Source organism: Dicentrarchus labrax, unplaced genomic scaffold (genome assembly GCF_905237075.1).
Source record: "Dicentrarchus labrax unplaced genomic scaffold, dlabrax2021, whole genome shotgun sequence".
Taxonomy (NCBI): Eukaryota; Metazoa; Chordata; class Actinopteri; family Moronidae; genus Dicentrarchus; species Dicentrarchus labrax.
Genome location: NW_026136701.1, coordinates 25,579,392 through 25,600,409, shown reverse-complemented (window position 1 = coordinate 25,600,409; position 21,018 = coordinate 25,579,392). Strand labels below are relative to the sequence as shown.

Here is a 21,018-nt window from a genome sequence, read left to right as displayed (position 1 = left end):
GTAGTAGAGCTTCTGTAGTTGTGATGTGCCGATCTGGGCAGCGAATGTGATCAAATTGGTGCTTTCATGCGCTGACTTGAGCTAATATTGACACAAGGAAATTGGACATTGGAGTATCCTGACAAGTTCACACATGTCAACCTGCGATGATAATGAACATAATGATAATAATACTTTTTATTTTTAGAGCGCTTTTCAAGATACACAAAGACGCTTTACGTGACAAGCTAAATAAAAGATCCTACAGAACAAAAGACTTCAGGCACAAGGTAGCAGAGGCCATAAAATGAAACCATAAAGGTGGGGTCAGCCATTCTGAAGAAAGATATGATTGTTGAGTCTAATTCCCAGGTTGTGAAAATACCGACGCTTTAGGCTTTGGTTAATGGGATACAAATAAACTAGTTTGTAGCAAGTAACACAACACAACAGGTGGCGTTCATGCTTTGGCAACCTGAAGTGTCGATATTTGATGAGCTATCTTAAGTAACTTCTTGAACATAACAAGATTAGTGCCGTCATGCATGTGTTTGGGGGCTTCCAGAGGAAGAAGGCCAGTGGTGAAGGCCCTGATTCCCCAGGTTTGGTGCTTGGTCCTGGACGGTGTGGATAGGAGTTTGGTGTCAGATGAACGGAGGCTGAATGAACATGTTAGTGGAAAACATTGGTGAGGTAGGAAGGGGCCCAGTAATGGAGGGCTTTGTGAGTGAAAAGAAGGACCTCGAGTTGAAACCGTTGTGGGGCAGAAAGCCAGTGGAGGCTCTTTCTTTATTCTTTATCCTTGGAACCCCATTACTTGCCACCAAGGTAGCAGCTACTCTTCCTGGGGTCCCCACACAACAAAACATACATATATAATAGAAGATATAATACGTATAAAAAGTCTCAACGAGACCATACACAGACTATAAAATCAAAAGGTCCTTCATCAACAATGATGCCCATAACTGCTGCAGAGTAGCCTGGCCTGACTTTGTGCATTCCAGTCCATCTTAATGAGTAATTCAATCGTGATCTCCTTTAAATTTTCTTTGAACAAGCAGGTATTTTGGTGAGATCATTTCACTATTTCCTGTGAAAAAGTTCTCGGTTCTTAAGAAGACTCAGATTAAATAACGTGTACAGACAAATAGTTTTTTCTCTTTCACTGCGTTTCACTTTTCGTCTCAGTTTCTCCTCCCTGTAGAAACTCTTTCACTCTTTAACACAGTCTGCAGCTCTGCTCCTTGGTACAAAAGGCCTGGGTGAGGTCCAGAGCTGTGAGGGCAGTTTGTCCAACACGCTCAGTCGCTCCGCTGAAGACTCCCTCCTTCCTGCCTGTGGGGGGTTTTACCTTGGGTGGCAACAGCATGTGGAGAGCCAGGGATTAGTACAAAGGCAGGGCGCTGTTTGGTTGTATGTGTGTGTCCCAGTTTGGATCAGTTGGCATGCAGCCAGAGGTCTTTTAAATGAGTTACATTTAGCAGGCCCTTTCAGATTTGGCTGTCGCTATAGTCTAAGCTATTTAAATGAGTTACACACACCAAGCCCTTTAAAGTGAGATCCAATCCCTTTAAGAAAGTTTGACCCACAGTTGGAAAGAGCCGATCTGTAGTTGTGTTTGAATTTACTGTTTCTAATGAAGACCCCCAAATGCTGGAGCCCAAGAACTCGATATAACTCTATAGAAGTCTTTCCTTGCTATCTCCTTTCTAAGTCCCACCCCTTTTTGCTCTGTGCTCCGATAACAGTTGAGCAAACTGTACTTAGATATGCTATTTGCTAGGCTCGTCTTTAATAACATTTTGAAGATGGATATAAGATAAAAGCGATATACCGGTTACAGCTTAAGTTAGCTAATGTGTAACAAAACATCAATCTGCATTAATCATTAGATTGCTAGTGACATCTGACTGACTGGCTTAAAATCCAAGCTTAGTTTTGTTTGTTTTGCAAACTTTAAAGCAGCAGCAATCAAGTTGTGGCCACTAGGGGGCAAACAAACATCTTTTAAAAAGCTGAAAGGCTCCATTTCTTACAAAGAGCGTAGTTCTCCCAGGACAAATGGAGCTTAAGCTTTCGGACTTTTTGTTGATTTATCTCATTTACTGAGGGATGAAAGCAGCAGAAATGTGGTCTCAATGTGAAGAAACAACAGCACGAACCGTTCCACTGGTGTAAGACAAAAGCTACCAGTAACTTCCTCCATGTTCTTGGTTGTTAATGCTAATTATTCCAAGGTGTCAAAATTAAAATGGCAATGACATGTTGATGTTTAAAAATGTTACAAACTGCAGCTTTCAGAAAAGCTAATGACCTGAACCATATTTGACTTCATGTTTCCATGCGGAGGAGCTAAACCACAGCTTGTCTTGTCATAACATCTGTCCACATGTGCAGCGTGGTCACATCTCGAGCCATAGCCAGACACCCTGAGAGTTTACATTATCCCCGGTCCTGTTTTCTGTCCGTCAGGAATGTGCCACTGACTCAAGAGATACGAGCGATCACGCTACACGGCCGAGGCATGACATTCAACTTTTAACTGTATTTATAACAAAGCAAGCTAGGTTCCCCAAAGTGTTGTCCTAAAGACAAATAATGAGGATGAATGTATTTCCCTTTTTAGATGCAGTTTTCAGCACATATTACACATACTGTACATCAAATGTAAACCTTGACATGGCTTTACAAGATTCAGGTTCATTGATTTTGCAACTAAACATTTGTACAACCCTAACTTATATGCATTCGTTTTTGTCTTTGTTTGACATCTTTTAAACAGTCCTCACCCAGCATGCATTATTTCACTTTTTTTCAGCACAAACCCAGTCTGACTCAATTTAACAAAGTATAAAGCTGCCAGGAACTTAAAAATACAATAAAAAACAAAGGTGTCTGTGACAATGTACAAATCTTTAGTCACAATCACTTAAAATATTATTATAGAACAGTTATAAGTTGTAAAATTGGTTATATATGGTTTATATACTTGTTTTTTCATTGAAAGTCTAAGAGAAAGTCTATGAAAAATCATTTATAAGTCATTTTACTGGTTTTATCATTGTGTCTTATCTCCACTATGATAGAAATCTAACCTGCCCCTGTTAGATTTTACCTGCTGCCCTATAGGAAATATTTTTTTATTTGCATCTAATGATCTCCAGCTTGCTGTAGGACATAAAAAGGTTAAAATCTCTCACTCAACTGCAAAGAAAACAAAGAACATTTCTTCATTATGAGATTAGTTTCCCGTGGTGAGAGACAGGAGAGATAAGGGAAAGACTGTGGATGTCTTCCACAGTGTTGGGACTGTGTGGTATGTACCATAGGCCCTTTTAAACCACCACAATGTCCCAGCGGGAGCTTATGTTGTGATGTAGTCCGTCCATATGCGGTGCTCTTGTCTATCAATAATCTGTACTTTTATTATGGGGTTGTTGATGAAAGACAGCTGTGCTCCACATTAACCTTTACCTGTGTCGGGTTCACCCAATGAGGGGAAGCTTTTTTTCCTTCCTAATGTGATTTTTAGATTCTTTAATAATGAGCCTAGCAATGACTAGTTGATTAATATATCAAGTTAAGTCTATAAAATGTCCCTCACAATTTCTCAGAGACTGAGTTGATGTGTTCACATTGCTTGTTTTGTTTGACCAACAGTCTAAAACCCCCAAATATTCTGTTTAGTATCACAGAAGACAAAGAAAAGCAGCGAATTGCCACAATTGACATTTTTGCTTACAAAAAAAAAGACTTCAAAAGTATCAAAATAGTTTATATTTTGATTCGGTTGGTGACTTTCAGTGCAAAAATCAATTTAAACCTTCAGGATTTCTGTGTTTTATCAGTTTTCTCTGGTCTGCAGAGGTCTGGTCCCTGTTAGCTCGTGTATGTTAATATCACCTAAAGTCAACATCATCTGCGAGGTTCTGTTTTGTAAAAATTGTTCCTCCCGTTCTTTCTGAAAGCACTCGTGATGTTTTCACTGTGTGCCTCTCAGGCGTCACCTGTCAATCAAACAGTCAGCTTCCTCCCCTTCCCCTGTCTGCCTCTCTTTGTTCTACTTTGATGCCTCTTTACAGCAAGCACACTGGAAGCTTTCACTTTCTTTTTTCCCCTTTACAGTACTTCATCTGTGAATAAAACCTCGCTGTGATTGCCCTTTGGGGAGCCACCCAGCCATTATCCAAATGAAAAGTTTACTTCCTAAAATGAATCACACCTACTGTCATAAAACGTTTACAGCAGCGCTCATTTGAAAAAAAGCTAACATATAGAGGACTTTAAAACAAAACAAAACTTTGCATCACTTGTCACCATTAACTAAAACATGCTTTTAAGAGGGTTGGATGTATTTTCCTAACATGTATTCAGTTCTCGACAATAAGGAAACCATGTCTGGTCTGTTTTCCATGAGTTACATTAATGTAGTCGAACATGTGGATTTATTTTAAAGAGTCTGTCCTCAACTAAAAGTAATGTAAACGATATGATTTGTGATAAGCGGAATAAAACTTATATCTGTCATGTGTGTTCATGCAAACAAAGTCAACAGTTGTTGTTGTTTATGGCCACCAGCACGTCCCCTAAAGGTCTCTGTGTGTTTTGGACACCTCTGCTGTGAAGAGTCCTGTTTGTGTTGATTAATGTGTCTTTTGGGGACTAATCTGCTGCTGTTGAGCTGCTCTCGGTGTCGGTGTAATGGGTTTACAGGTTAATAATTAACGCAACCAGCCTGAACATCACGCTGAGCGACTGCGGGTTGCCGGGTTCATGTTTAATGTCAGTATGTGTGCGGGGTTCCCTCGAGCCTCACACTGTTATCTGTTACTGCAGGGGAAAATGTGATGGAACTGAAGTGTTGGTGGGTGATTTTAGGGTTTTTTTTGCTATGTAAATATTCAGTGTTGTGGTTAATGGCTGTTATTCGGAAAGACTATTATTTTCTCCCAGTTGTTTATGACTTAAGAACAGCAGGAAGATAATCTTTCTAAGTTCCTTCATTTTTATTTTATCCTAAAGGTTTTTGTGTTTGTTTTAATACTCCCTGAATAAAGAAAACATTTCCCCTGCTGTAACATTTTTTTCACGTGTTCTCATAGAGGAAAAAATAGTAGCTTAAAAAAAATATCTTATTATTACTTTTTTTCCACCTTAGTCATAAATACAGACAGAAATCAGGCTTAGAAAACGGATCACCAGAAATCCTCTGTCTTCCCTCTTAGGGCTTCCGTACCTTCAGGTGCTTGACAAAGCTCACAAACACAATGTTGTTCTGGAGAAAACACTTGTTTCTTTGCCTTCACAATCTATTGTTCCTCCTGTTCTCTGCAACACATCTGTACACTGTTTCCATCCTCACTGCTCTCAATCAGACAAAGGTTTTCCCCTCATATTGATCGATGTCTGATCCTCAGGCCTGTTTGTGTGCTGCTGAATGCTGGATGTCATTCATAGGCAGGAATCAGTCGGCACAGTGCTGCTTAGCAGGTGCGCCATCTAGTGGTGGAGTTTGGAAATATTTACTCTGAACATTTCCCATGATTCCTTCAGCTGCATGTGTGGCCCAGTTTGTTGTAGTGAGTTTACAACCTGCAGGCAGACACACAGCCTCACCTTCAATTAAGACCCACACGCAGTTTTCAAACTGAGGTTAGACGTGTGTCACATTTTCTCTGCTCCAATTTAACGCCTAAAAAGCTGCTGGACAAAAATCATCTAAAAACCAGAGCTCAAACATGAATGAATTCTAAAACATGAAAATCATAAGATGTTGATTTTTGAAGTTATACTCAAGCACTTTTGAACATTTATAACTTTATTTATTGCATCAGTTTATATCCTAAGCATTTGAAACAGATAATAACTGTGTTATAATACCGCTGCTCATACTGCTACCACAAGAACTGCCACTGGTACTTTTCTATTATTGCTGTTATTACCACCAATAGTATTACTGCTCTTATGGCTACTGCTACAACATTTGCTACTATTACAGAAAATACTAATACATTTGTAATAATAATAAGGATAATTTAAATATTCTTATTTTCAATAACACTATTATATTGTGATTCCCATTACCACTGGTGGGAGATTATTTCCCTCTGCCCCATGAGATATAAGGAGGCCAGTGCCTTGCTCAGTGGCAGAAGTCTCACCAAATTGTGTGTTTTGTTCCCCCTCAGCGGAGAGAGCGGCGCTGGGAAAACAGAAAGCACCAAGCTGATCCTGAAGTTCCTGTCGTGCATGAGCCAGCACTCCCTGGAGGTATCGTCCAGAGACAGGACGTCACACGTGGAGGAGGCGCTTCTGGAGAGCAGGTAATCATTCATGGTTTACTTCATACTTTAGATGGTAACAGTTTAATTGCCACAGAACCCCTGTCTGTCTGATGACCCTGCGTCTTCCTCACTCTACAGTCCCATCATGGAGGCCTTTGGAAACGCCAAGACCGTCTACAACAACAACTCCAGCCGCTTTGGGAAGTTTGTCCAGCTGCATTTCAGCCAGAAGGGCAACATCCAGGGAGGCAGAATTGTTGACTGTATCCTTTAAAACCCACGCAGTGTTTAGTGGACGCCACTTTGTTTCCTCTGTGTATTTCCTGCCCCAGGCTTAATATACAGGAAGGAAGTACTTGAAGTTGGCAGAGCTGCTTTTAAGGGGTAAAGACGTGCCGAGCTGCTGCCTTCCATTCATTTTCTATGAGAACTGTGAATCCTTTATGAGGATCACAGGCCATGATGGACAAATAATTACTATATTATTTTGCTGCTTATTTATTATCACTAGAAAATAAACTGTAACAGTACAAAGTAAACAACATTTTGCTGCACAATATTTTTTGTGTTTAGCATTTTATGATGGTATCAGTCATAAAAAGCCCAATCCATTTCCAATCTGCAAGTGGAAGTTAGTACATGCAGTAACCCTTCTGTTCATCTTGGAATCCATGGCTACTCATTTTTAGTATCATTGTATACTCAGTCCCCTTTGTCCCCCCCAGTCCGACACCCCTGGGTGCAGGCTGACTAGCTGGAAAATTAGCGTGGCTACATTTGCTTTGTTTGAGTTGTCTGTAGAGCATTACAGAACCACTGCAGGATCCTAAAGTCTCCAACTGTTGTTTTGCCTTGACTGACGCTTTTCTGACCACAGACCTCTTAGAGAAGGTGAGTGTCCTTCCTCCTACCACATCGGCACTTGCAGTCTGAGCGCCTTTAAAGTCACGCTTTTATTTGGACTGTGAAAACAAAATACCTAGCTACCTACCTAACTTACAAAACTAAGTTAGTGCCACTTAAAATTATTTGTAAAAGTGGCTTAATCAAGAATCTTGTTTGTGTTACTTTTTGATTTTGATGTAATCAGTTTCAACAATATTTTGGGGTTAAATGAACGTATATGCTATTACAGTGTTCACCAAGAGCAGTGTGAACTATGATTAATAATGTAGAAACAGAGTATTAAAACCTCAGCATAATAGCCTACTCTTCTAATCTGCCAATATGTGTGATCCTAACACTTATCAGTTTCACAAAAATATGACTGAAGACAGAACTTCTGGAGTCTGAAGGGAGGTAATGCAGAAGTAATGCAAAAGACATGGAATGATCACAGCGTCTGTTCTCTGAAGGATGAAACTACAAATATTTGAGGATTAGAGGCACAAAAGATATATTTTGTTTGGCGTGCCACCTTAAGACTGTGTGAGTTGATTTTGATATGAGTTGTTAACAGCAGTGTTTGTCTTTCCCTACAGAACCGAGTGGTCCGACAGAACCCGGGGGAGAGGAACTATCACATTTTCTACGCCCTGTTAGCAGGAACCAACACCCAGCAGAAAGGTCCGTCTCACTCAACTCAACTTAATGCACAATGAAGAAAAAAAAAGAGTATATTATTAAACTTCTTCTGTCTTTTCCACATTAGTTGAACCAAACCTACAACGTGTTAAATGCAAAACATACACTGTAGAACCACAATAAGTTAATTTAACAGATTACATCAAAAGTTTTAAGTAACCCAAACTCTGTAATTTTTTAATTTTGTAAGTTAAAAACATTCTTCATTAAGCAGCTTTTACCAGAAATTTTAAGTGACATTAATTTAGTTTTGTAAGTTCAAAAAATTTCCTAAGAAGGATTAATTAAATGTATTTTTAAAATTTTAAAAATATTACAATATAAATAGAAAAAATACAAACTTAATAAATTAAGTTTGTTTAGCTTAAAATATTTGATGTTACAATGTTTTTTTTTGTAAAATTAACTTATCATGTTTTACGGTGTAAGTTTGACAACAATATAATTTACAGCTGTAATGGTAACATTAACAGTAATTAACAGTAACATGAGTAGTGACATTATTTGGCTATAAAATCTCTGTATGAATCTGATGAATGAATGAATGTGTGTGTGTGTGTGTGTGTGTGTGTGTGTGTGTGTGTGTTTGTGTTGCAGACGCGTTCGGGTTGACCCACGCTGACAGCTACCATTACCTGAGACAGTCCAGCTGCCACCCTGACAAGACAATCAACGACAACGGCACTTTTCAGGATGTTCTGGTACGCATTGACCTGTACATTCATATCATACCATTCATAAAATCACTCAGGGTGAAACAAGTGCTCTGTTGTGATCTCCAACTACAAAGCTAGATGCCACTGAATCCTACAGACTGGACCTTTAATGCTGAAAGTATAAATAAGTAATTGTCTATACAGGCATTGATTTTGTAAGTTTACAATGTTGTTCTGAACATTCTCTCATTTTAACTGCGTATCAGAGACTCAAAGCTCTCTGAATATAGTTTGTTGTTCAGGTCTTTAAAGTTTATATCTTAAAAAAATTACCTAAACTTTAAAAATGTTTTTAGTTTCTTCACAAAAATGATAAAATGCTGAGATATGTTTTCTTACACCCCTTAAAATGGAGAGAGGCTCACAACCCCCTGGGAAGCTTTGGCAACCCCTAGTGGGGGATCCCGACCCCCAGGTTGGGATTCATTCATTAATGTATTCATAACCATAAATCAGAGTAAAAAAACGTTTGAATATTTGATCCTGGGGAGACTGAAAAGTGAAACCACTGCTGCCAAACACCAAACCAGCTGGCACGTCACTTCATGTCAGTCCAAACCTCCAAAACCCCCCCCAAAGACTGATCAGCTGCTGGACGCAGATTGTAACCAACGGCAGCTCTCGCAGATATTTTCAGTCTGAGACCCAAAAGAAACAAAATCAGCCGGCGAAGAATTCAAGGCGAGTCCGCCAGAGGCCCGCCTGCATCGAGAACACGAATCTGCGGCTTCATCAGCTTCTTCTTGTGGTTCCCAGAATTCCATGCGGACGATGCAGTTTACAGAGGAGAACATCGGGGAGATCCTGCGCCTCCTGGCCGGGATCCTCCACGCAGGGAACATCGAGTTCATGACGGCCGGAGGAGCACAAGTCTCCTCCAAATCAGGTCAGTGAGTTTGTCCTCGCTTTCCAAACTCTGTCCTCTATTTTTACTCTCACTTTCAATCTTTAACAGCATTTATTCTATTTTCAGGTTTATTATCCTGTATTTTAACTTTTAATTTGTAATTATTCTTTAAAAAACAGACAATCATGCTCAAAATGTGTTGCTTTGGAAGACAATGACAAATTACCATCATCCACACAGTCTACAGTTCCTTTAAAGGCTAACACTAACATGTTAGCCTTCACTGACATTCTCTGTGACAGCTTGGACCTTTGCGTAAACATTTGCCCCCCCAGGCTAACTTTAACGCCAGACTGAACGAATGCAAATGTCATTAATATTCAAGAGTCAGAGGTCACGCTTGAAAAGGTGGTGACAGCAGGTATTGATTATTGAAAAGGCGATCAGTGGTGACACTGGCACGTGTTTGCCTCCTGAGGATTTACTGGACTGAGGAGGACGCTAAAAAAACCTAAACATATAGGATCAGAACATTCCTGCTTAATTAAATAAATAAATTAGATTAGAACTGAGAGCAGGATATTAATAATGTTTGCTGAGCTTTAAAATGAAGATTTCAGTCTCTGAAATCTCTGATGATGAGGTTTGTGTGTTCATTCACATTAGCAGCTCTCAGCCGGACGTCCGACCTCCTGGGGTTGAACCCAGATCAGCTGGCCGAGGTCCTGACCCACCGGTCCATGATCCTCAGGGGCGAGGAGATCTCCACGCCACTCACTGTGGAGCAGGTCGGTAAACTCCATGTCTGAAACCTACAAACTGACCTCCACACTCAGCAAACACTGCTTTCATTTTCAGACAAACACAGACATACAGGCTATATCCTGGTTATACAAAACACCATGTTTCTACAGTAGCCCAGAAGGGACAAACCAAACATTGGCTCTAGATTGGGCCTTTACCATTTTCACAAGTTTTACATGTGCCATAGTTTCTCCCACACGCTTGGAAGGCGAGCGGTTTTGGATTTGGTTGCAATCTGCAACTTTACTACTAGTGGCATCAAAGAGTGATACAGCTTAAAGTAATAGTTACACTGGTGATAAATATGAACTAAAACAAAAGCAGATACTTTTATTGTTACTTACTTACTAACCAACCAGTAAACCAGTGATCTTAAGTGTTGTTGTTTTTTCCCTTGCTCCCCGGCAGGCGGTGGACTCCAGAGACTCCATGGCCATGGCACTTTATTCTCAGTGTTTCAACTGGATCACCTGCAAGCTCAACAACCGCATCAGGGGCAAAGAAGACTTCAAGTCCATCAGCATCCTGGACATCTTTGGATTTGAGAACTTTGAGGTGTGTTTGAGGAAGACTTTAGCGTCATTAACCTGAGAAAATACAAACTAAAACCAAAAATTCTGATAATTAAACCTGAGAAAATTAAAACTGATATGAAGTCAGAATGTAATATTCTCTCAAGGATAAATAAGGTTTATTAAATTTAACTGAATTAAATTAAATTCCAATCTCTCACACAAGCACGCTCAATTAAACTCAACAATATGACCTTTTTATTTCTCCTTTCCCGTGTATTTTAATCATACTTTAATTGTTAATCATGAAATCAGTAAACACACCTCTGGGATTCTTTGTTTTTCACCTCATTAGCTCTGCGTCTGTGTTTTCTGGAGCTAATGTCTGCTTCGTTTTGTTCCCCACAGGTCAACCGCTTTGAGCAGTTCAACATCAACTATGCAAATGAGAAGCTTCAGGAATATTTTAACAAGCACATTTTCTCCCTGGAGCAACTTGAATACAACAAGTAGGTGGAGGTTGTTTATCCTGATGGGTCCTTTTGTGTTTCATCGTGTTACTCTGAATTTCTGAATGCAGCTCATTGCTGTAGCCAAAATTATTAGCCTAAAACAATTCTAACTTAACGTATATGCTATTAGCTGTAAAAAGGCAGTAAACAACTGTAAATATTGTTTTAATGGAGTTAAAAGTTTTGGGCTGTACAGGCGAACTGTGTAACATTTAAGTTAAGTTGTAGCCTTGTGCTTTCATTTTATTCTTTAAAGGCCTAACGTTACCCAAAAACCCATTGGAATAGCTCAAACATAACATAACATTCTGCTTTTGGGTAATTTCAGGTTTAAATGCTGTCCATTTCTTCATTTGCTGTTGTAAATTGTCTCTGAGCTCTGTCGTTGTTGCTCCCTGCAGGGAAGGCCTGGCTTGGGTTGACATCAACTGGATGGACAACGGAGAGTGTCTGGATCTGATCGAGAAGGTACGTTGAGAAGAATTGTATTAAGACACCAGTGTGTAGGATTTAGTGGCATCTAGTGGTGAAGTGGCAGATTGCAGCTTGAATACAGCGGGTAGGAGAAACATGCCGGTTCAATATGGTGGCCTCCGTAGAAGGAGGACTCACTTCCCCTGGTGATAAAAACGTCTCATTTTAAGGTTACAAAAACACAATGATTCCTATACTCAGGTTGTGTTTCTGCCTCCTAAATGTTACACACTGGAGCTTTAAGTCAAGAATAAAAAGAGCAAAATCAGGTGTGATGATGGCAGTGGTGAGGATAAGAACAACTGAGATGATGATGATGATGATGATGATGATGATGATGATCTCTCCGTGTTTCCATAGAAACTGGGTCTCCTGGCACTGATGAATGAGGAGAGTCACTTCCCCAAAGCCACAGATGACACCTTATTGGAGAAGCTCCACAGCCAGCACTCAGTACGACCTTTTCACCTTGCAGAACCTTTTTAACCCATTTTTAACATTCGACTCGAGAGCGTCTCACCTGTAGATGCTGTCGGGATGTAATTGGGTTTATTTATTATTTAAAAATGATGATTAATGTAGATTTTATGAATTAATTTTAGCCTGCCCTGACTCAGATGTGGCTGTAGATTTAGAAGCACAGTGCTATAACAACCTACTGCACAATACCACATTTCTACATTACAGTAAAATACCTTATTTACATTGCATTGTGGGTATTTAATTACGCTGGAATATTTTACAGTATATTGTTAGTATAGTGATATTACAATATTAGTAGGTGAGCATATATATAACTATTTGTAGCATCATAATTAGCAGTTATAAATCAATATTAATATAACAAACTATGCTATATATCCCGCTGTCACAGGTTTCGATCAAACCATTTTACAAATTAAATCAGGACAGTTTATTTTGTATTTTATGCTTTAGTGAAAGTCATTGCTGCGGGTACATTTTTAATGTTGTTTGCATCTGTTGCTAATAGGATCCTGATCCTTCGTAGCAGCTTCTGGTCAGCAGCCTTTTACAGTCTGGAGCAAACAGCTTGACTTGATTTAAACAACGATGTGACCCACAGACGACTTTAGTTTGAATTAATATGAGCTCTAAATATTCTCCTGGCAGTGCTCTTAGTGAAGCTCCTCGTTAAACTGGATCCTGATCAAATAAAAGACCATTAATAAATCAAACCAGAGACAGGCAGAGTGAAAGGGCAACTCCAGGAATCGATTCTTCCTTTTTTTGTTGGCAAAGCCTAATTTTTGATATTACAGCAGTGAAGCCTTCCTCTCTCTCTGTGACTGTGGTTCTGTTGGTGATGTTACAGAGGAGCAATTAAACTGTTTCCTCTCTCTCGCTGCAGAAAAACTCTTTCTATGTGAAACCACGTGTTGCTGTGCACTACTTTGGAGTCAAGCACTATGCAGGAGAGGTAAGATATATGATACTGCGCGCTTCTTTTAGTAGCTGTGTGTGAGAATATATTGTTTAAAACATCACAAATACTTCCTGTTCTCCTTCTGGTCTTTGTTTGTTACCAATTTGTATAAAAACTACTTTAAACTGATCAATTTAAGCCGAACAGCCACAAAGGAGAGCTCACACCCAGTTGCTGCTTCTCCTGTCCTTGCTCACTGACGCCCCCTTGTGGCCTGTTGCAGGTGGTGTACGATGTGAGGGGCATGTTGGAGAAGAACAGGGACACTTTCAGAGACGACATCCTCAACCTGCTGAGGGAGAGCAGGTGGGTGGCATTTGGGGAGTCTGGAACTGGACCACCACTTCAGATTTTCTCAGTCAGACTGAGATGTCAAGCTGAAAACCTTTGTTCAACTCATGAGCTAACTTCCCCTCAATGCCGGCTAAGCTCAACTTAAATAGCACCAGTTTAGATGAACTTGTGCGATACAATTTGAGTTTGTCATACTCTTCTGTGCACAATCCTGCAGCCCTGCCTGGTAAAATCTGTTTAAAATGTGCAGTCTGAGCCTGTTTTTTCAGCTATATTGGTCAAGCAATAACCCAAACTGGTTTTAATTCTTTGTGAGACTCAAACATTTGCACACAAACCTGTTTTTTCACTGAAGTACTGTAATAACTTTAATATGATTGCTGTAAAGTCAAATATTATATTGGTTGAAACATCAGTTGACTTGGGTATTAACCGGTTAAACTGCAGTCACTGTTAGAGTATGAAGCTCTCGTGCGGTGCTGTACTACATACACGTTTGTTTTCTGCTTCATTTAATTGAATATTTAGAGTCTATTTCCCTTTGTTTTGTCAGGTTGGACTTTGTCTACGATCTGTTTGAACACGTATTGAGCCGAAACAAACAGGACACTCTGAAGAGCAGCTCCAAGCACAGACGGCCCACTGTCAGCTCCCAGTTTAAGGTAAGTCACAAATAAACTGCATGTTCACTGTGTTCCTCAAACACTGTCGACTGACTGCACAAACACAACAGAGCTCTGATCTTTATTAAAATCACACTGAAATACACATTATTGGTTAATTACTTCTGTCACTAGTAGTAGTTACAGAAGCATTAGCCGCAGTGCTACTGTAATAGCAACATAGGCATTAACACCAGTGGTAGGAGCAGTAACTATTATAGCAATACTTTTTGTATCAGTCTTAAGATTACTAGTTATTAAAGTTGTATTAGTTGCTTAATTACTGAGCAATAACTAGTAGTTATAGTCGTAGTCGCAGTTGTGGTAGGCCGGATGAGTTATTTCAAATTGTTTGAGGAAACCTTAAACTGTTTAAATTTATTACCTCCAACAATTTAAGCATAAAAAAAGATGTTGATTTGAGTAGAAGTAACCCAAATATTTATTGTTATGGTAACTTAATAATGGTAAATTGATTTAATTGTACTAATTTCATTTGGGTTACACTCATTCAGCATTTCTGAATTAATGCATCTTCTTTATACAAATGTTACCACTTAAATTGAATTTACTCAAGCAAATTAATTATTACATTACCTTACGTTTTTGTAATGACATAAAGTCAACTTAAGTAAAATGGTTAATGGAACAAATTGGAATTAAATCACCAATGCTAAAAATACAGTAGTAGCTGCAGTAGTAGTAGAAGCCAAAGCAGTAATAATAGTAATGCTAGTAGTAACAGAAGTGTTTGTTTTGTTGCAGGATTCTTTGCACTCCCTGATGGCCACACTCAGCACTTCTAACCCGTATTTCATCCGATGCATCAAACCAAATACACACAAGGTAAGTGTCCATATATATACACACACACCGTAGTGCCTTTAGCAAACATTAGCAGGTCAGGGTGTCGGAGCTCTAAAGTATCGCAGTGAGTGTGTGTGTGTGTGTGAATCGTTTGTCATTTAATAATCAAACAGTCCTCCCCCCACCAACCAGCCGCAGACAGGAATGAGAAGTGTCTGCCCCTTTCGGTGGCCTTTGACCCCCGGTTGCCTAGCAACAGGCTGTAGTAGTGGAGAATGTGGGGATAATGTACACAAATCGTATACAGGAAAGAGTGGTGGGATTCACCGTCTGCACCGTGATTCCCACCACTGAGAGAGGATTATCAATATTCACAAAATATTGTGTTTAATTTATGTTTACTGAGTGATATGAAGTGATATAAATATAGCGGATCATATATATAAATGTACTGCGCTACAGAACTCCTATAACCAAGCCCAACTCAGTTTTGTCATACCAATATTATATTATCAGGATATTCTCTTTTCAAGAGCCCAGGATAATATCAGCACAGTTTACAGGAAATAGAAAATAACATGAATGAAATACAGTAAAAAAAAAAAAAAAAAAACATAACACCATATGACTATACAGTCTGGGTTAGCTAAAGTCAGAAAAAGAAGTCATGCCTGAACTATAAAGTCAAGGCACAAAAGCTTTATGGTGTAATTCCTCTAATCACCACAAGATGGTACCTGTAAGAAAATGTACATCAGTATTTAAACTGTATTGAAGTGAATAGAAAAAGAAACATCTTTTTCACCCAACTGCTTTCTAGAAATACAAAGCAATTTAGTTTGCAAAAACATAGTACTGCACTTTTCTGTCCATATAACAAGTAAAATGGTTATCTACTACGGTGCTGGGCAGTAATATTTGGGTGTTTATCATTGCAGCATGCTTTGTGTATTCAACAGCTACACATTTGGTTTGATGGTCGAGGTGCTTGCAGGGTTCAACGTTAACAGCTTTACTTACTTGTCCGAAGACAATTTATAGTTTAACAACAAAGACTCTCGGCTGCCATGCAACCGAGATACTGTCGGCTCTTGTTATGGCACTCCAGCGATGTATTTTCTTAAAATAATGAGCTGCTCAATGTACCATCCAGTACAGTAATAGTAGCAGAAAGAGAAACCGTCTATAAAAGACTGACTGTGTTTGGCTGACTGACAGTTGTCTTATCACGCTCAGTCGTGGTGGTTGCTGCTTCCTCGCACCACCTCAGCACCAACCAGGCTCCACTCTCTTGGCTATATATTTTATTTTAGGCTCGTATCCAGAAAGATGGCGTCAAAACATCCTCCCAAGGTGACGTCATATGTACGCCTACATCCTGTCGTTTGAAACAAGGTTTGAAATTAGCCAAACTCCCCAGGCTACCCTTGTATTGACAAACTCGTTGGCAGGATTATTCTTACATCAGCATCTTATCGATATCTGTCTGGGCGCCTCATTAGCAACATCATTGCAAACGTCAGATGTGTCAAGTTTAAGTCGGATTACGGTCAACGTGGAATTGCTCATATTGATTGTTGATGTCAGTAGTTATTGATGGTTCCCATGCCTGGTGATCAGTGATGGTTTGCTGCCAGAGAATTTGTCCCTGCTAATTGGTTGTCTGGTGGAAACTAATTGATATTTTAAGTAGCTGACTGTGGAGGTTTTTCTGTAACCACAGAGTCTCTGGTTTTTATTCCAATGAAGGCCATCAGCGTGAAAGGTTAATTGTGGGACTCTGTGAGCAAACGCTTATAAATTAATACATTTAAAGCTGCAACTTTTATAACAGTGAACATTTCAGCAAATATGACAGAAAGTTATTTTATAAAAGTTACCTAGTGCATGTTATATGTTGTAAAGCTGATTTATTCCACCAGTACAGTTATTTGTATGTTGAGTCTTAAGAAATACAGAAATCGGAGTTAAAGCATCTTATCAGCAGTTGATCTGGTCGATGATTTTAGGATTTACAACAGATTGTCATCTGCAAATGAAGGAAGATCAACTAGATTAATATCGAACATTTTCAGGGGACATAATTCACCCCTGGGCAGCTGATCCAGAGTTCTTTGGACAACAGTGGTTAACTAGTCCAAATAGATAGAAAAAAACAGAAAGTGTCCTTATTTTGACTGTGAACTGACGATACTCAGACATGCAACAGGGCTGTGGTATTAGATTGCATCACGTTGTCAGGTGTTCATGTTATTTTGTCCACCCCTTGGGTTAGTTCTCTGCTGTGACGGAGTCCGATGTGGACACTGAGAGGTTTGTGACGCAGACGTAAAGCGTCTGTACCGTCACTCTGAGGAGTTTTGTGTTTCCTTGTCGTCTGTGGTTTTTTTGATTCATACACACACAGAGGGCCCTCTGTCCTTCCCTGTGTATGTGTGTGTGTGTGTGTGTCTGTGTGTGTGTGTGTGTGTATGTGTGTGTGGAGGGGGTGTGGTTCCTGTTCTTTGGACATCAGATGGTCACATAAAAAAGCACAATTAATTTAGAACATTCACAGTATCACACTAAAAGAATATTTATAACCGTTAAATTGTTAATGAAACATACTTTTAATGTGATATTTGAAGGCCTGGTATAAACTCTTCAAAAAGTACTTCAAATGGTCCAGGGTGAACAGTTTGCCAAGTCCAAAACAGACTCTGGGGACACTGATTATCCATCTAGATTATCTGGTCTGATAGCTGTTAGAAACACGAGAAAGCATTTTACAGAACTGGACAGCAAAGGAAGAACTGAGCGTGGAAAATGCCACCAGATTGTCAAGTCAAGTCAGCTTTATTGTCAGATAAAGCCACCAGATTATGTTCTTTGAGAAAACTAGCTGCAGCTTTGGATCAGGACTGTAGGTTTTCTTTACAACTTAAAAACACCGGCCCATTTCAGGCACTGGTCAAAAGTCATACATGACTATCTGACTGACTGTACATGAACTGTACTTTGTATTTTTAATCAATAACTGTAGTCTGTACTGTACACTCCTCTGACGTTCTTTCTAAACATGGAAGGACAAATATATTAAAGTGTGTTCAAGTATACATGGAGACCATAAAATGTTTAGATTAGTTTATGTGATTTAACTGTTTGTTAGTTTTTTCATAGATAGATAGATAGACAGACAGACAGACAGACAGACAGACAGACAGACAGACAGATAGATAGATAGATAGATAGATAGATAGACACTGTGGGTATCTTTAGTGTCCTCCGGGAGACCAGCTGGACAGCCGGCGTGGTTTTACGAGGCGAAACCCGACCGTCTGGACTCCTCTTCTGATCGAATGTTAAACAAGGCTGGATGATGACTTTTGAATGGGGCTTAATGTAGTGAGGGTAGGAGGAGGGGCTGCCCCCAGGGGAAACAAGGGTCGGCACGTGGCCCCTAAAAGCCCCCGAGAGGCTTCCCTGTCATCTGCCTGTTTGGCTGTGAGCAGGTGTCAGAGGGGAGGAGGGCACGGAGATGGACGGAGAGAGAAAAGGATGATGATGATGACGCTGTGTGAGAACGTACAATGAAACCACCAAATATCATAATGTGGAAATAAAGTCAAAGTTCGATTTGAAACCTTCAGAATCATGTATTTAAACACATTTTTGTGAGTGAGGAGAGGTTGACATACTGACAAACAGACAGACTGACTGACTGACTGACCAACATCTATTTCGGGTGCAGTGATGTAACGGTGTGTTGACTGAGCCTGCAGGGTCATGGGACTCCTGCAGATGGTAAGTGGAGTCTCTGTGGAAATATCAATATATTGACCCAATGCATGACAGTGTGGACAGACTGTTGGTGCCAAACACAACTAGAACATACAAACACACACGCACCAAAGTCTTACCGACCTTAATGATTGTGTAGCAGGCTTTCTGTAACTTTATGTCATCAGATATTTGCTTCATATTGTACAAGACTGCTTCTTAAAGTGGGATTTCGTCAACCTTATTCTTTACCGGCTCCTTTGTACTCGATGCTCCAATAACAACTGAGCAAGCCTTGGTCAGAACCTCAGTCAACTTTCTCCTTTCCTATACGCAATATTATTTTCATGAAGACATGACTCGGCCTTGATGCCTAAACATAACTAACCAAACCAATCAGAGGCAGAGTAGGATGGGCCATGACTTCGCTATCCTGGGGAAAAAAAAGATTTTGGCTTCCAGTACTTACATATGCCACGTGCTAGGCTCGTCTATGGTTAAAAGATAAAAACACAGGCACAAGCTTGCTCAACAGCTATTGGAGCATGGAGTAAAAAGGGGCGGGACTTAGGAAGAGAGTCATTATGACTTCGCGTCCTCCACCTCTGTTGTAGAGATCAGTGCCGAAATAACAACTAAATTTAAGTCTTACATCATCTCTGACGCCAACCGAATATAAACGCAGAGATTAGCCAGACTGGATTTGATAAAATGAATCAAACCAAACATGTAATTGTTTGCATCAGTCTTTTAAACTAAATTTTTGCTTTTTCTTCAGTTAGCAGTATATTCTCTATGGAACATTATTTCTCATTACCTGGGAAAAAAATCTAATAAATAATAAAGTAAATTCAGACATTAAAGTGTGTGTAACAGATAAGAACTAACAATACTCCATCCAAATACCCTTGTTTCATTTATATTTTGTGGTTTTTACACTTTATAAGCTGACAGTCAGGATTCAGTTGGAATAAAAGGATGATAAACAGGACGATGACAGCGTTTACAGACATTTTCCTTTGTGTCTGCAGGCACAACTTCAATTAATGCGCACACACACACTCACTCGCTCATAAAAAGCTGTCAGCCTCATCATCTACGCTTGTGAATGTAGTGTGCCATGCTTTCTGTGTGTGTGTGTGTGTGTGTGTGTGTGTGTGTGTGTGTTTTGACAGTCATAACAACTTCCCATCGGAGGCTGATCAGAGTCTATTGATTTGTGTTTTAGCTGCTGGGAGGACTGGACCTGTACTGGCAGCACATTGTGTGTTTCTGTGTCTGTAGAACAAACTGCATACGGCCACATGCACACATCTCTCTTACTGCTGCCAGTGATCAGTTTAAACTAGGAATCTGTGACATGTTCAGATAAATCAATTGCTCTGTCTGATTTATTGGTTTAGCCAGGTCAGTGTATGCTAATCTTAGCATGTTAACAGCCCATGTACACATCACCAGCAGTCGGATCGTATTTTGCAGCAAATCATGTGTGCAGAAACTCAAATTCCACTCATTGTTGAAGGTTTTTATACATTATAATAACAGAACAGCTCAATTAAACATTGGGCTCTGATTGGTTTGCATTAGAATCATGTGTTTACAGAGGTGTTAGGTAGTCTTAGTCTAAGAAAACAAAGTAAAATCTGGTTGCTGGATGCAGTGTAAACCTCCAGGAACGGTGCTGAGCCATTTTGGTGTCAACACAGGTTCCCTGTCATACACTGGCATGAAGGCATTGTCACACACACAAACCCAAAGAACAATCTGTAAACACCCTCAAATTCATCTTTTTCCAGTTATCTTTATACACACATGAGCAAAACCAGACCTGACCAAAGTCTGCAGAATTCAATTCTGTGGGTAAGGACATTGGAGTCAGTTCCCCATTAGGGCTGGATGACTAGTTAAAATCAGTATTTCTAGAATACTTCAAATATTGTTATCTAAAGCAAATTGGCAAATTTATACATTTGTTCTGCTGTTATGAAACAGAAACTCGCTCATTGTCAGTCTTATATTGCATTTAGGTTGAATAAGGAAAACACAATTCTATAAAATACTGTAAAACTAAAAGCATGGTCTCAATTAGAGGTCTGGTCTGGATTTTATAGAAATTCTTTGGACGTATAAAACCTCATAAAACCCACTGGGTCACCCACTTGAGCGAGTTCTAGCTGCTTAGATCGACTTTGCACAAATATAAGTGTTTGAACTTAGACATGCTGCACGTCATTCCACGAGTCATTTTACAGAAACCACCAGCAACAAAGTATCAAATAATCAAATTAATGATTGGTAATTGAGATGTTATTGTAATTTTTATACAAGTAATATTGA

The 21,018-nt window shown here is 39.6% G+C and overlaps 1 protein-coding gene across 2 annotated transcripts in view; it reads left to right on the top strand.

Annotated features, from left to right (window-relative positions):
- Nucleotides 1–21,018, top strand: part of myo10 (myosin X) — a 126,491-nt gene that overhangs the window by 76,671 nt on the left and 28,802 nt on the right. The window contains exons 5-19 of one of the 2 annotated variants that reach the window (XM_051403180.1): nucleotides 6,171–6,305; nucleotides 6,405–6,529; nucleotides 7,144–7,157; nucleotides 7,748–7,832; nucleotides 8,448–8,551; nucleotides 9,323–9,452; nucleotides 10,083–10,201; nucleotides 10,626–10,772; nucleotides 11,138–11,238; nucleotides 11,643–11,709; nucleotides 12,076–12,168; nucleotides 13,085–13,153; nucleotides 13,383–13,465; nucleotides 14,007–14,115; nucleotides 14,881–14,961. In XM_051403180.1, coding sequence (XP_051259140.1) covers nucleotides 6,171–6,305; nucleotides 6,405–6,529; nucleotides 7,144–7,157; nucleotides 7,748–7,832; nucleotides 8,448–8,551; nucleotides 9,323–9,452; nucleotides 10,083–10,201; nucleotides 10,626–10,772; nucleotides 11,138–11,238; nucleotides 11,643–11,709; nucleotides 12,076–12,168; nucleotides 13,085–13,153; nucleotides 13,383–13,465; nucleotides 14,007–14,115; nucleotides 14,881–14,961 — 1,462 coding nt within the window. Of the gene's footprint in view, nucleotides 1–6,170; nucleotides 6,306–6,404; nucleotides 6,530–7,143; nucleotides 7,158–7,747; nucleotides 7,833–8,447; nucleotides 8,552–9,322; nucleotides 9,453–10,079; nucleotides 10,202–10,625; nucleotides 10,773–11,137; nucleotides 11,239–11,642; nucleotides 11,710–12,075; nucleotides 12,169–13,084; nucleotides 13,154–13,382; nucleotides 13,466–14,006; nucleotides 14,116–14,880; nucleotides 14,962–21,018 lie in introns of both variants that reach the window. The other variant, XM_051403171.1, reaches the window with a different exon arrangement.